Source organism: Dama dama, chromosome 11 (assembly GCF_033118175.1).
Source record: "Dama dama isolate Ldn47 chromosome 11, ASM3311817v1, whole genome shotgun sequence".
NCBI classification, from domain to species: Eukaryota; Metazoa; Chordata; class Mammalia; order Artiodactyla; family Cervidae; genus Dama; species Dama dama.
The window spans coordinates 45328432-45343829 of NC_083691.1; the positions used below are offsets into that span (position 1 = coordinate 45328432).

At 32.7% G+C, this 15398-nt stretch overlaps 1 protein-coding gene across 6 annotated transcripts in view; it reads left to right on the forward strand.

The window, feature by feature from the left end:
- The window catches only part of USP34 (ubiquitin specific peptidase 34), a 223009-nt gene that overhangs the window by 143778 nt on the left and 63833 nt on the right, over positions 1–15398 (forward strand). For all 6 annotated transcript variants that reach the window (XM_061155228.1, XM_061155230.1, XM_061155226.1 and 3 more), the window contains 8 exons: positions 5903–6103; positions 9200–9282; positions 10594–10634; positions 10793–10917; positions 11922–12074; positions 13019–13123; positions 15004–15059; positions 15151–15271. In XM_061155228.1, coding sequence (XP_061011211.1) covers positions 5903–6103; positions 9200–9282; positions 10594–10634; positions 10793–10917; positions 11922–12074; positions 13019–13123; positions 15004–15059; positions 15151–15271 — 885 coding nt within the window. The remainder of the gene's footprint in view (positions 1–5902; positions 6104–9199; positions 9283–10593; positions 10635–10792; positions 10918–11921; positions 12075–13018; positions 13124–15003; positions 15060–15150; positions 15272–15398) is intronic.

A 15398-nucleotide genomic window follows, 5' to 3' on the forward strand; every position in this document is an offset into this window, starting at 1 on the left:
TCCAAATGTATTTCCAGACCATTTGTGACTGGTCTGCAATGAAATAGGTACAGAATTTGAGAGTAAGCCTTTAGAAATTTTTATAGCAATTGGACATTGATGCAGTATTTTTTAAATAGTATTTTACAAAATTATTGATCTTTAACAAAATGGAAGCTTTAGGAAATAGTACTTATTGCTGTTAACTTGAAGAAGCACTGTCCTATAATATTAGAAAATAAAATTGCTTACTTGTGGAATATTTTAAAACCATAATGATGGACCAAACTGCGTAATCCAGTTTTGTATGAAATGGAAAGTATGCTTGTTTCCTGACCTCCAGCAAAGCAGAATAGCATTATGAAACATTGCATTCAAAAATTAATTTCTTAGTCCTTGTTTTATAGAATTATTTTAGAGTCTAGGAGTCAGATGTTCTTGATTTACTACTGAATGCTGCTGCATCCAGTATATTGAAGAAAATATACTTTTTAAGACGTGTATTGCTATCTGTTAAGATTTTGTTAATCTTAGCATTGGTTTCAATACTTCTTTGCCATTTTTATTTTACATATTTTGCTACAGATATTTTCCTTCTTAGATACCTCTGCAATAGTAATTGTTGTTTTTTGACTTCTAAAACTCAAATGTCTTTTGTTGTGTTTTATTATTGTGTTTTTGTTTTCTCACTACTCTTTCAGAATTATAAGGTGCCTTTTAGTTCTCAGGCAAAGTGAGAGAATTTAAAATTTTTAATGACTAGTTATGTGTTGTTCATAGGACTTTTGCTTAAAAACTGTTCTGTGTTTGCTTTGAATAAAGTTTACAGATAATCATGTGCTAAAGATTTTCTCTGTTTTGCTTTTTAAAATTATGGATACTTTTATGAAGTATTAAGAAAAATTTACTACCATATGGCACACACTGTAGCTTGGCAACGCTTGAGGTGCTAGTTTGCCTAATACATAGATTGCATTCAGACTGACTGAGATCCACTATTTATAATGTATCTCTCAATGCATTAAAGAATACTGTGAATAGTCTTACGATTCACAAACTAAATTTTCGTGAAGTCCAATTTTTCTGTTTTTTCTTTTGTTACTTGAGTTTTTGGTATACTCTCCAAGACATCATTTCTAAATACAATGTCATGACCCTTTGGTTTTGTGTTTTCTTTCAAGATTTTTATTGTTTTTTAGGTCTTATTCTTTGGTCTTAGATCCTTGATTCACTTTGAGTTAATTGTTGTATATGGTGTTAGGTAAAGATTCAACTTTGTTCTTTTGCATGTGGAGATGCAGGTTTTCCAGCATCTTTCCTTGAAAAGACTCCTTTTGCCACAGTGAATGTTCGTGGCATCCTCATCAAAAATCATTTAACCATATAGATGAGGGTTTATTTTTGGGCTATAAGTTCCATTCCTTTTTTTTTTACCCCCCATTTATTTTTATTTGTTGGAGGCTAATTACTTTACGATATTGTAGTGGTTTTTGCCATACATTGACATGAATCAGTCATGGATTTACATGTGTTCCCCATCCCGATTCCCCCCTCTCTCTCCTCCCTCCCCATCCCATCCCTCTGGGTCTTCCCAGTGCACCAGCCCTGAGCACTTGTCTCATGCATCCAACCTGGGCTGGTGATAGGTTTCATCCTTGATAGTATACTTGTTACAATGCTGTTCTCTCAGAATATCCCACCCTCACCTTCACCCACAGAGTCTAAAAGTCTGTTCTGTACATCTGTATCTCTTTTTCTATTTTGCATATAGGGTTATCGTTACATTCTTTTTAAATTCCATATATATGTGTTAGTATACTGTATTGGTCTTTATCTTTCTGGCTTCCTTCACTCTGTATAATGGGCTCCAGTTTCATCCATCTCATTAGAACTGATTCAAATGAATTCTTTTTAATGGCTGAGTAATATTCCATAGTGTATATGTACCACAGCTTCCTTATCCATTCGTCTGCTGATGGGCATCTAGGTTGCTTCCATGTCCTGGCTATTATAAACAGTGCTGCGATGAACAGTGCGGTGCATGTGTCTCTTTCAGATCTCCATTCCTTTTTTTAAAGCTATCTTTATGCCAATACTTCACTGGTATCAGTTACTGTAGCTTTGTAGTTAAGTTTTTAAATCAGAAAGTGTGAGTCCTCTAGGTTTGTCATTTTCTTTCAAGATTGTCTGTTTGGAGTCCCTTGAGATTCCTTGTGAATTTTAGAATGAATTTTTCTGTTTCTTCAAAAATCATCATTAGGATTTTCTCAGGGATTGCATTGAATCTGTAGGTCACTTTGGGTGGTATTGATATTTTAATAATAAGTCTTCCAGTCCATAAATGCAGGATATGTTTCCATTTATTTGTCTTTAATTTCTTTGAGCAACTTTTTTTAGTTTTCATTCTAGAAGTCTTTCAGCTCCTTGGTTAAGTTCCTTCCTAGGTATTTTATTCTTTTTGATGCTATTTGAAATGGAATTGTTTTCTGTCATTGCCTTTTCATATTGTTCACTGTTCATGTACAACTGAATTCTATAGTTGACTTTGTATCCTTCTACTTTGCTGAGATAATTTATTAGTTTTAACAGCTTTTATGTGGAGTCTTTAGGGTTTTCTGCATCAGTAACAAACAGGTAAATTTATTGCTTCCTTTCCAATTTTGATGCCTTTTATTTTTCTTGTGTATTGCTCAGGCCAAAACTTAACACTACAGTGTTGAATAGAAGTGGTGAAAGCAGTTGTCCTTGCATTGCTCCTGATCTTAGAAGAAAAGCTTTCAGTCTTTAACCATTGAGTATGATTTTCACTGAGTTTTTCATACATGACTTTTATTTATTATGTTGCACTAGTTTCCTTCTGCTCCTATTTCATTGAGTATTTTTATCATAAAAGGGTGTTGAATTTTGTCCAGTGCTTTTTCAGCAATAATCAAGATAATGTAGTATTTTCCTTCATTTTGTTAATATGGAGTATTTACATTGATCAGTGCTCATATGTCGAACTATCCATGCATTCTAAGAATAAATCCCAATTGGTCATCCTTTTAATATGTTGCTGAATTCTGTTTACTAATATTTTGTTGAGGACTTTTACATGAATATTCATAAAGAATGTTAGCCTGTAATTTTCTTGTACTGTCTTTTGTCTAGCTTTGGTTATGCTTGCTTCATCAAATGAGTTACGGAGTTCCCTCTTCAGTTTTTTGGGAAAGTTTGAGGATTGGCATTCAGTTCAGTTCAGTTCAGTTTCTCAGTCGTGTCCGACTCTTTGCGACCCCGTGAATTGCAGCACGCCAGGCCTTCCTGTCCATCACCAACTTCCGGAGTTTACTCAAACTCATGTCCATTGAGTTGGTGATGCCATCCAGCCATCTCAACGTCTGTCGCCCCTTCTCCTCCTGCCCCCAACCCCACCCAGCATCAGGGTCTTTTCCAGTGAGTCAACTCTTTGCATGAGGTGGCCAGAGTATTGGAGTTTCAGCTTCAGCATCAGTCCTTTCAATGAACACCCAGGACTGATCTCCTTTAGGATGGACTGGGTGGATCTCCTTGGAGTCCAAGGGACTCTCAAGAGTCTTCTCTAACACCACAGGTCAAAAGCATCAATTTTTTGGAGCTCAGCTTTCTTCACAGTTCAACTCTCACATCCACACATGACCAGGGGAAAAACCATAGCCTTGACTAGATGGACCTTTGTTGGCAAAGTTATGTCTCTGCTTTTTAATATGCTATCTAGGTTGGTCATAACTTTCCTTCCAAGGAGTAAGGGTCTTTTAATTTCATGGATGCAGTCACCATCTGCAGTGATTTTGGATCCCCAAAAAATAGTCAGCCACTGTATCCACTATTTCCCCATCTATTTCCCATGAAGTGATGGGACCAGATGCCATGATCTTAGTTTTCCAAATGTTGAGCTTTAAGCCAACTTTTCACTCTCCTCTTTAATGAAGAGGCTTTTTAGTTCCTCTTCATTTTCTGCCATAAGGGTGGTGTTATTGATATTTCTCCCAGCAATCCTGATTCCAGCTTGTGCTTCCTCCAGCCCAGCGTTTCTCATGATGTACTCTGCATATAAATTAAATAAGCAGTGACAATACACAGCCTTGACGTACTCCTTTTCCTATTTGGAACCAGTCTATTGGTCCATGTCCAGTTCTAAGTGTTGCTTCCTGACCTGCATATAGGTTTCTCATTGGCATTAGTTCTTTATGTTTGTTAGAATTTACTAGTGAAGCTGTCAGGTTCAGGACTTCTCTTTTTTGGGAGATTTTTGATAACTGAATCTATCTCCTCACTAGTTATAAGTCTGTTCAGATTTTCTGTTTCTTTTTGATTGAGTCTTTATAAGTTTTGTGTTTCTAGGAATTTGTTAATTTTGTATAGCGTATTGAATTTGGGGACATAACAGTTGTTTGTAGTACTCTTAAAATCTTTTTTATTTCTGTAGAATTAGTTGAAATGTTCCCACTTCTATTTCTGATTTTAGTAATTTGGTTCTTCTTGTTTCTTAGTCCTCCTAGCTAAAGGTTTGTCAATTTTGTTCTTTTCTAAGAACCAGCTGTGATTTTCAGTGATTTTTTTTTTTTTTCTTTAGGTTTTTCTATTCCCTATTTTATTTATCTCTGTTTTGATTTTTATTATTTCCTTTTTGCAACTACTAGCCTTGGGTATAGTTTGTTCTTCTTTTTCTAGTTTGTTAACCTCTAAAGTTAGATTAATGAGATCCTTCTTGTTTTTTAATGTAAACATAGTTATAAATGTCCCCATTATCATTTCATTTGGACCATGTTTTTTATCTTCTTTTGTAAAGTGTCTGTAAATATCTTGGGGATTTTTGTTTTGCTTTCTTTGGGGTTTTTGTTTTGTTTTTTTCTCTTAGTAAAGAGCTGTAAGACTTTTTTCCTTAATGAATTTGGACAAATTTTTTTGGTCAGGTATATGTATTAAGAACATTTGCATTCAATCTGTGGTTTGTCTTTTCTTTATATTTACAGTGTCTTTTAAGCAGAGAAGTTTTCAATTTTAATCCTAGCTAAGAAATCTTTTTTCTAAGGTCACAAAGATATTCTCCTATGTGTTCTTCTGTAAATTTTATAGTTACCTTTTACATTTAGATCTGTGATACATTTTGAGTTAACTTTTGTATATGTGGAATGAAGTTGAGGTTTTATTTTTCCATATGGCTATCCAATTTTTCTAGCACCCTTTGTTGTGAAGACTTTTTTTTCCCTCACTGAAATTTTGTGATACTTTCTTGAAAAATCAGTTACATAGTATTGCTGTGTTTCATGGTATATTGGTATAGTTGTAACACTTAGTAGCAGTATTAGGAAAAGAAGAGAAGAAGGACCGTTGAAGAGAAAGCTCTCATACATAGATGATGATCTTATTTATTTGAAGGAATTGCTTTATTTAAAAATTTTTAATGTAGAGCTTTAACTCACTTAGGAGTTTTATTTTACATGTACATTTGTAAATGCAAATTTCCAATTGAAAGTTATCAAATTATTAAGAATAGTTTTCACTTCCAAATATTAGAGTATATGCCACTTAATGTGGAGAGACAGCTTCTAATATTTTTGCCCTTAATGCTAATTTTGTAGGTAATTTAATAATTTCAGTATTTCAGTTCATTTCAAGCAGTATTTTGTTATATCTTGTTATTATATACATTTGTGATTATTTCATGATAGAAATACAAATATCATTTTCATTTCATTGAATACACATTCTAGTTATCTAGTGTCTGTTTTTTAAGATTGGGTTGTTATTAACCGTAATACATGAACAGGAAATTTCATTACCTCATGGATTAAGTACTAGCTATAATTATTTTCATTTTCTAGTCTTTAATTTCAGTTTGTATAGTGGCCATGTGAAATTAATAGAAATTAAGTAAATGACATTTTCTTCTTATCCACAGTGGCAGCTAGACTGTCTTGCTTGCTTGCTGAAGTTAATATGCCAGTTTGCAGTAGATCCATCTGATTTGGATTTAGCTTATCATGATGTCTTTGCCTGGTCTGGTATAGCAGAAAGCCATAGGAAAAGAACATGGCCTGGCAAGTCAAGAAAGGCTGCTGGTGATCATGCTAAGGGTCTTCATATACCAAGATTAACAGAGGTAAAGTAGAAACATTACCGTTAAACTGTAGTAATACACTTGTCTTTTAAGAGAATTTGTTTATTTTTGTTTTTACAAAGTGAATAACACTGATACCTATGAAATGCTATCCTAGATCACCACAGTATGACCTCACAGCAGAAGTCTTGCCTTCATTTTAAATCAGTAGCAATTACGAAGGAGTAAAACTTTTCAGTGCATCATCCAAACTGCAGAGTGAATTTTATGCCATTTTATATGTTATCTAACTGTAGGGTTGAATTCATTAGTTGGTCTCAGTAATTTTTATGCTGAATGGAGGGAGGATCCATTCAGAAAAACAAACTACACTAGGTATTCCAACAGAGTAAATTTAAGATTGAGAACTAATGTTATTTATATGTTTCAGAGTTGTTTAGTTGCTAAGTCATGTCCGATTCTTTTGTGACTCCATGGACTCTAGTCCCATCTGGGATTTTTCCCAGACAAGAATACTTGAGTGGGTTTCCATTTCCTTCTCCAGTGGATCTTCCCGACCCAGGAATTGAACCCATGACTTCTCCACTGGCAGGTGGATTCTTTTCCACTGAGCCACCAGAGAATCCTATGTTTTGGAGGGCTATAAATTAAAAAGGGAATGTTAAGGTAATGCAGGCAATTTCACATATTTTTGAGGAATATATGTAAAAGATTATAGTTAACCAGAAGTGAGAAGCTTATAGATGGGATCTTGCTGAACTGGAGTTTAGGCCTCTGAGGAACTCATTCTGGTACTGATTCTGAAACCAGTTTCCTCATCTGGTTAAAATACTTCTGGAACAGTGTTAACAGAAAAAGCAAGAATTCCCTGGTGGTTCAGTGGTCAGAGCTCCATGCTTTCACCATCGGGGGCCCAGGTTTGATCCTTTGTCAGGAACTAAGATCCCACAAGCTGCGTGGCACAACCAAAAAAACCTCCCAAACCAAAACAAAACAAACAAAAAAGAAAAAGCACGTAAGTCATCTCTTGAGTATCCCAGCTTGACAAACTTAAAAGAAAGTCAGCTGGCAGAGGAGAAATTTAGCAGCCATTGTAATGGCAGAGCAAGTTCACAGTATGGTGGGTTTGGAGCTGAACAAAAGTGGCACGATAGCCAGCACATCCAGCAATGAAATGAAGTCTTTCTGACTGTGGGTTCTGTTGTTCATACAGTCAAGTATGTGCCCTTCCACTGTTTCTGTCAGTGAACTGAACCTGGGGAGGTTGAAGATAAGTTTTTACTCAGTCTGTTCCTTATTTTGTAATCATTTGAGGACAGCAGCTTACCCTAATACCTGTTCAAGAACCTTCAGAGCAATGAGTTGTTAATGATAGAGAAATAAAATACATATACTCATATATGGGATTTTTAAATAATTGGCTTAAAAAAATTTGTTCAAGTACATAATTACTAAAAATACTTAGAATGTACAATTGAGGAAATTCCCTAACGGCTCAGTGATTAGGACTCTGCACTTTCACTGCTGAGCGCTCAGGTTCTGCCCCTGGTCAGGGAGCTAAGATCCTGCAAGCTGTGGTGTGGCAAAAAAGAATATACAAATGAACCTTCCCCAGAGTCACAGGTCATTTACCATGGGTTCTCTTTTTATGTGCATATTTTTTTCTATGCATATGTCACTATTACAGTTTTAGTCTAGAAAAAGCATAAATTTTTTCATTTGTTTATCATAATAATTAGAGCATAGTATGTAAATCTAAGCTATTTGAGGGGAAATTTTTGTTACTCTTTTTCTCGAGACGAAGTCATCTAATAGAAACACTAATTCTTTTACTAATTTATTGTCATGGAATATTTCATTTATTCCCCTTCAGTAGCCTTTTAGAAGTTTCAGATTCCAAATTTAACTTTCAAATTCCAGCCTAAGTATAGCTTGTCTTTTTTTTTTTTAACTTTTTATTTTGTGTTGGATATAGCCAATCAACAATATTGTGATAGAGTCAGGAGAACTGGAAAGGGACTCAACCATACATATACATGTATCCATTCACCTCTAAACTTAAATATAGTTTTTCTTAAAGCTCTCCTTATTTAGTCAGGGACAGCTTTAGTTGCCTCTCTCTTCCATTGATCATTTGGCACATTGCATATACTTGTGTTTCATTCCTTTTTTTTTTTTTTAATGTATTTTTGTCTGCTCTGGGTCTTTGTTGCTGTAAGGGCTTTTCTCTAGTTGTAGCGAGCAGGAGCTACTCTTTAGTTGCAGTGTGCAGGCTTGTCATTGCTGTTGCCTCCCTTGTTGTGCAGCACAGGCTGTAGGGCCTGCGGGCTTCAGTAGTTGTGGCACATGGGCTCAATAGTTGCAGCTCCTAGGCTCTAGAATGTGCATTCAATAGTTGTGGCTTATGGGCTTAATTCCATGGCATGTGGGACCCTCCCAGGTCGGGGATCGAGCCTGTGTCTTCTGTATTGGCGGGCAAACTCTTCGCCTCTGAGCCACCAGGGAAGCTCCTGCAATGCTTTGTATGTTATCTGCTGCCTTGGACTAATTTCCCCAGGATAGGAACAGTGCTTTTATAGAGTTTAGTGCCCAGAATGAGTTTGGGCTTGCAGAAGAAATTTAATAATTCTTTATTAAGTTAGCAAATATTTTTTCTATTATATAGATTAAGAACTGAGAAATCCAGTATTAGAGTCATACAGCTTGAAAATAAGTAAACAAATGTTGAACCTCAGGATTTTTAATCTGGATTCAAAGCTTGGTTAACTATAGTATTTATTTCACAAGTGAAAAATGTTACTTCATCTACTGCCCCCCAGAATCACTGCATGTATAATATATAATTTTTTCTCGCTCTGTTGGGTGACATGCAGATGATCTGTGGACCAAATGGAATTTGCCTGTGTATTTTCTAAATTTGTATTATTTTCTTTTTAAAGTTGCTATTCTTACATTTGTTTATGAAAATCTGTTTTTTCTAGTATTTAATACTTTTGTAGTATTTTCCAATAACCAGTTTTAGAGTATTCTTTATATTTTTATAAAGAAAAATCAAAGTAATATGGAGTCTGTTTAAAATGCAGTTTTGTGCTTTAGTGTATTTACAGATTTTTTTTTTTTAATGTTTTTATTTTAAAGGTATTTCTTGTTCTTGTCCAAGGAACCAGTTTGATTCAGCGACTTATGTCTGTTGCTTATACATATGATAATCTGGCTCCTAGGTATGATGTTTTTACATTATGTATGTATGTGTTTTAAAATTTTAATTTGGAAAAACTTGAAATCTAACAGATTAGGGTATTTTAGTGAACTTTCATATCATTCGTGTAGACTTGCATATTGTTACCAACGTTTTGCAAGTTTTTATAGCATTTTCTGTGGGTGTCTCTGTGCACACGTTTATTTACATGTTATCCTAAATTCTGTAAGAGTTCAGATATTATGGTCACTCACCCATAAATAGTTAGATGTGTTTCCTAAGACCAAGGACAATTTCCTGACGACTATAGTGAAATACTCAAATTTTGGACTCCATTAATATCCTTTATAGCAATTTTTTCTTCATCCAGGATCACATACTGTGTAATAGTCGTATTTCTTCCATTTCCTTTAATAGGGGATATTTCTTATCCTTTCTTTCATGGAACGGACATTTTTGAGCATCCCAGGCCAGTTCTTTTATAACAAACCTTTCAGTTTAGGTTTTCCTGATTGTTCCTTACAGTTTAACTGATAAAAGTTAAACTTGAAATATGACCAGATCTTGATTTACAAGTTTTAACTTTTCTGTACCTTTTACTTTAACTCAGATATATAGATTTTGAACTTTTCAAAGGCGTTTTTTATTATAACAATTTAATTATAACAAAGTAGGTATCTAGAGATCAGTGCTTTTCTTAAGGGAAAAAGAACCAGCAATTTATTTGTAAGGTGAATACTAAATTCCTGTGTAATAGTGTTATTAAATTGAAAATTTTTACTGTTTAGTTTTCTTTAAATTGAGGTAATATATTTTCCACTGAAGTTACTAAAAGTATCATGGGGAAAAAATAGAACTGAAGGAATATAGAATTAAATTAGTTATTTTTCTCTACTTTTCAATAATTTCCTTTTAACTATTCCCAATGAAAATTGAACTTACCCATACCAAAAAAAGGGCATTTTATGCCAGTTTATGATTTTTTTCCTTTTAGGAGTCTTATATTTAGATTCTAAACCGTTACAACCTTTCTCTTTGTAATCCATATCACTTCAGTAACCAAATTTTTAGGCACTGTGAGAGTGCACTTAAGTCAATATGGGATTCACTCATTTTATTTATTAAATATGAAGACATTTAGTGTTTGTTATAGTAAGATTTTGCCAGTGATTCTTTAAGCAAAAATGAAGACCATGGAAAAATAAATTGGTATCTTTCATAAAGATCTATAATCTTTTGGGAAAGTTAAATGATAAATATAGTAAGAAATAGAGTTATTTTTTAATTCATTGCTGAATTTAACTATTCCTGGTGATATGTTTTTACTTTACAGAGTTTTGAAAGCTCAATCTGATCACAGGTCTAGACATGAAGGTAAGGGTTCCACAGAGTTGATTTTTAATAGATAAAGATTTGGATGGCTGGAAACATTTACATATAATACCTTTCTTTAATAATGAACATTTTGTTTTCTTTATAGTACAAGCCTTTATAATAATTTTTATAGTAACTTTTTTCCAATTTTTCTTTAGTTTCACATTATTCTATGTGGCTCTTGGTGAGTTGGGCTCATTGCTGTTCTTTAGTGAAATCTAGCCTTGCTGATAGTGATCATTTACAAGATTGGCTAAAGAAATTGACTCTCCTTATTCCTGAGGTAAGCTAAAGATTGAAGATTAGTACTGCTCTTCATATTTTTTCATATTATTAGCATTGATAATAAAAAGAGCTAATGGAAACAAAGAATGTGATTCCATGAATATATCCTGGAAAGTACTTATTAATCCTTTAAGATCTAGAGTATTTTGAACTATGTACACTTAAGTGTGAATGTTACTGTGTAGCATTCATATTTTTCTTTTTTCTGTAGTGTTTGTTTACAGAGTGGTTCTTTTGGGGTTTTTTTGTTTTCTGAGGGTTTAGAAAGATTTGAGCCTTTATTTTTGTAATTTATATTTTAGTGAAATTTATTTTGCTTTATCTAGTTGAGTGTATCCTTAGATGCAAGAGAGACCGACAATAAGTTATATGTATTTCCTTTTGATTTCATTGTTGACACTGAAGTCAATATAATTTTCACCGATTGTATCTTGATGTTACTCACACCATATCCTAAATGAAATAGTAGAAACACTTACTAGTACACTTAGCCATGATATTCACATCTTTTTTAGAGAACATTTTCTAGAATTATTAGCTATGATTGAATGCATATGTGTTCTTGTTCTGGCTCTGTACCAGGTAACTATTCTAACATTTGAACAAGATTCTAAAATCTGTAAAATATTTTGTTTTAAATACTCTCTAAGTTGCTTCTAGTTCTGAAAATATTTTTCTTGTTACTTAGTCATGTAAATAAATTATTATGAATATTCTCTTCTCAATCCTTTTTGTATTTATCTGTTCTTGTATTTATTTGGTTTGTTTTTATGGCCATATTTGGGAATTTCCAAAATGTTTTTACGTATTATTCTATATACTTTGGGGTACTTCATTTGATCGTGTATTATTTACATGCCTGAGTATGTGATCAGGACACTGTGTTTTAAAATATGTTATTAAAGAAGCCATCTAACATGTTATTTCTGGCAACGTATCAACTTTAAGATTAATTTCTTAACACTGACTCAGATTATCTTTGGAACTTGCTTTTTCATTTAGACTGCAGTCCGTCATGAGTCTTGCAATGGTCTTTATAAGTTATCTCTATCAGGGCTGGATGGAGGAGACTCAATCAATCGCTCTTTTCTGCTACTGGCTGCGTCAACATTGTTGAAGTTCCTTCCAGATGCTCAAGCACTCAAACCTATCAGGGTAAGATTTTCTTGTGTTCAACAGCAGTTTCTGTTTCTGCATTTTCATTTGCCCCACGTTTATCATTGTATTATTCTTGCAAGTAATTTTGAATACCTGTTTACTATTTATAGTTTTCACCAGGAGGATGATAGTTATATAGTTCTTAAAATAACAGCATTGTGACATATTGTGTCCATGTTACACTTTAAGGATAGATTCTATGTGCTTTGGTTTCAGCTCTGTGGGATCTCTCATGGGTATTCTGTTTTGGAAATAACATTCGTCCTTATAGGTTTTGAGCCTTGTGTTGATAAGTTGAATGATAGAAACATCATAAATGTAGCGCTCTCTTTACTCAATCACAGTTGTTTTATCTTTGTGATACACTTTATTCATAGTTCCCATGTATGTACTAGCCTTGTAAGCCCCTTCTCCCACATAATAAATTCAGGGCCCATTAATAAATAAATTGTACTAATCTCAGAAATATGATGCATTGTAGGATTTTTCTTCTCCATATTTACTGTCTCATTGACTGTGTAAGAAATGTAATGTTCTTTTATTTTTCAGATATGAAAACTATAATAGATCATTACATGTGGGTAGATTTATAGATACTCATTTTCTGTAGGTTTCTTGTGTTTTCACATTGTCATTGAATTTTTAGTTGACACTACATTATTTAGTATTATACATTATTCATATCTTTTCCAAGTAGTTTATAAATAATTTAAGAGTAGTGTTTTCCTCAAATTTCTCATCATTCACTTATGTACATAGTAGTTTTAATATTAAAGAAACCAGGAGTGTCTTCTTCAGAATTTTCTAGTTAAATTTTGAATACTGTTTAGTTTGTAGGGATTTAATTTTTTTTAATAAACCCTAATAGTTTTTAAAATATAATTTTAAGTTCATTTTCCCCTTTTAAACTATTTTCACAAAGTTTAAATTTTTTTTAATAGATAGATGATTATGAAGAAGAACCAATGTTAAAACCTGGATGTAAAGAATATTTTTGGTTGTTGTGCAAATTAGTTGACAACATACATATAAAGGATGCTAGTCAGGTATGTTCAGAAAATTTTACATTAACTTGTTAATAGAGCTGAATTATGTACATGTATCTTCATGAATTTATATGTCCTTATCATTAAGGGCATTTTTATCAGTCTGTAATGAATTGAAAATGTCATAGGTTTTCTACTTCATTTGTACCTTTGTGTTTTGCTCTCATTCCTTCATTTTATTTTGACCTTAGTTGATATGTCTTTACTTGGTACTTATCAGTAGTTTCCTATGTCTTTGGGTATAAAATCTTATTTGGAGTATGAATATTAAATATACAGATTTCTGTAAGAGTAAATGGATTTTGAGTATATAAAATAAAGTTGCAGTTAATAGCAATCACTTTAAGCTAAAGAGCACTATCAGTTTTCTGATCTTCTAATTTTGTTATATGATACTACAATGATACTCCTGTCTAAACAAAGACATTTAAAACAAGTCCATTTTGAAGAAAATCTTGGCCACATAAAACTTTTTTTCCCTTTTTATAAATTTAGTAAGCTAAAATAAATCTAATTGATCTCACAGAAAAGTGAGAAACACTTGAAAAATTTACATGTAAATATTTAGGAAACCTTTTCTGTCAATTTTTTTCAAGTATTTCAATCAAAGTCCAATATATACACTATATATTTTAAGAATCCTTTAACAATTGAGCTTTCTAATTTTAAGGAACAGTAGTCTACTTTACATTTGAGAAATTTAAAAATCAATATTGAACCTGTTTTAATTTTTTCTTTCAGTTTTACTGAGTTATAATTGGCATACAGCACTGTGTAAGTTTCAAGTATACAGCGTAATGACTTACATACATCATGAAATGATTACCACAATAAGTATAGTTGAAGATTATCATCTCATACTGATATAAAATTAAAGAAATAGAAAGAGATTTTATTTCCTTGTAAGGAGCACTTTACTCTTTCAACAAATTTATATAACATATAGCAATGTTAATGACATTTACCATGTTGTACATTACATCCCTAGTATTTACTTATCTTACTTCCTTTGATGACCACTTCCAGGTCTTCCTCGTCTTAAAACATATTTTAACATATTTGACTTTATCCATAAAATACTAATGCCAGATAGACATGGAATTTTTTTTTTTTAAACCTATGGTTGCCCATTTAAAGTAGGAATCTGGTATTTCTTGCTTGGTAGTCAAAGTAATTTTCCTTCTTGGTGATCTTAGTTTCTTTTTTTTTTTTTTCCATTTATTTTTATTAGTTGGAGGCTAATTACTTTACAATATTTGATCTGAGTTTCTTTGAGAATCTTCTTTTTTTTTGTTGATGGCCGTGCCACATGGCTTTCAAGATTTTATGGCCCCAATGAGGTACTGAACCCACACCCTCTGCACTGAAAGCGTGTAGTCCTAACTACTGTACTGCTAGAGAATTCCTGTGAATCCTCTTAAATTAGATTCTGTTTTATGAAATCTGTTTTAATTTTTTTCCTCAGTTATAATGAGAGTAAAGATTTCTGAAGTGAACTGTACATTTAAGTTTATTTCAAAAGGTGCTGTTAGAAGCAAATCTTGGTGAATTGTATGGTATGTGAATTATATCTCAATAAAATTGTTAAAAAATAAGTCAAACCTAGTGTTTTCTCATTAAATTACTATGGCTGTCATAATTTATTGACAATATTTCATTTTTATTTGAAGGATTATTAATGATGTGTTTACAACTATAATTTTATTGATATTATGTATAAGGAAAGAGTAGTTATATATTATTTGTAATTTAATTGGCATGTTAATGAATTTGAAGAATTCTTGTTACTTAAAAGGATTTTTTTGTTTTGTTTTTAATAAATACTTAAATACTAAATGTAAAAATCTGTATTTGAATTTTGTATTTTCTTTTTTATTAAGACAACACTGCTTGACCTGGATGCTTTGGCACGGCATTTGGCCGACTGTATTCGAAGGTAAAATTTGATGTGAAATTGACGGTTTTGTTGTATAAAGATAAAGGATGTAATTGCATGACCTATCTTGTTTTGCTTGTATTTTTTGTAGCAGGGAGATCCTCGATCATCAAGATGGTAATATAGAAGATGATGGGCTTACAGGACTCCTAAGGCTTGCAACAAGCGTTATTAAACACAAACCACCCTTTAAATTTTCAAGGGAAGGACAGGTTGGTAATAACACATTCAAGTATTTGTATGAAATAAGACTAAGTTTTTTAATATTGTTTCCTTGTATGTGGATATGTTAAATCTTCTTAAACATACAAATATAAAGTTTGTCAGAACTTTATTACT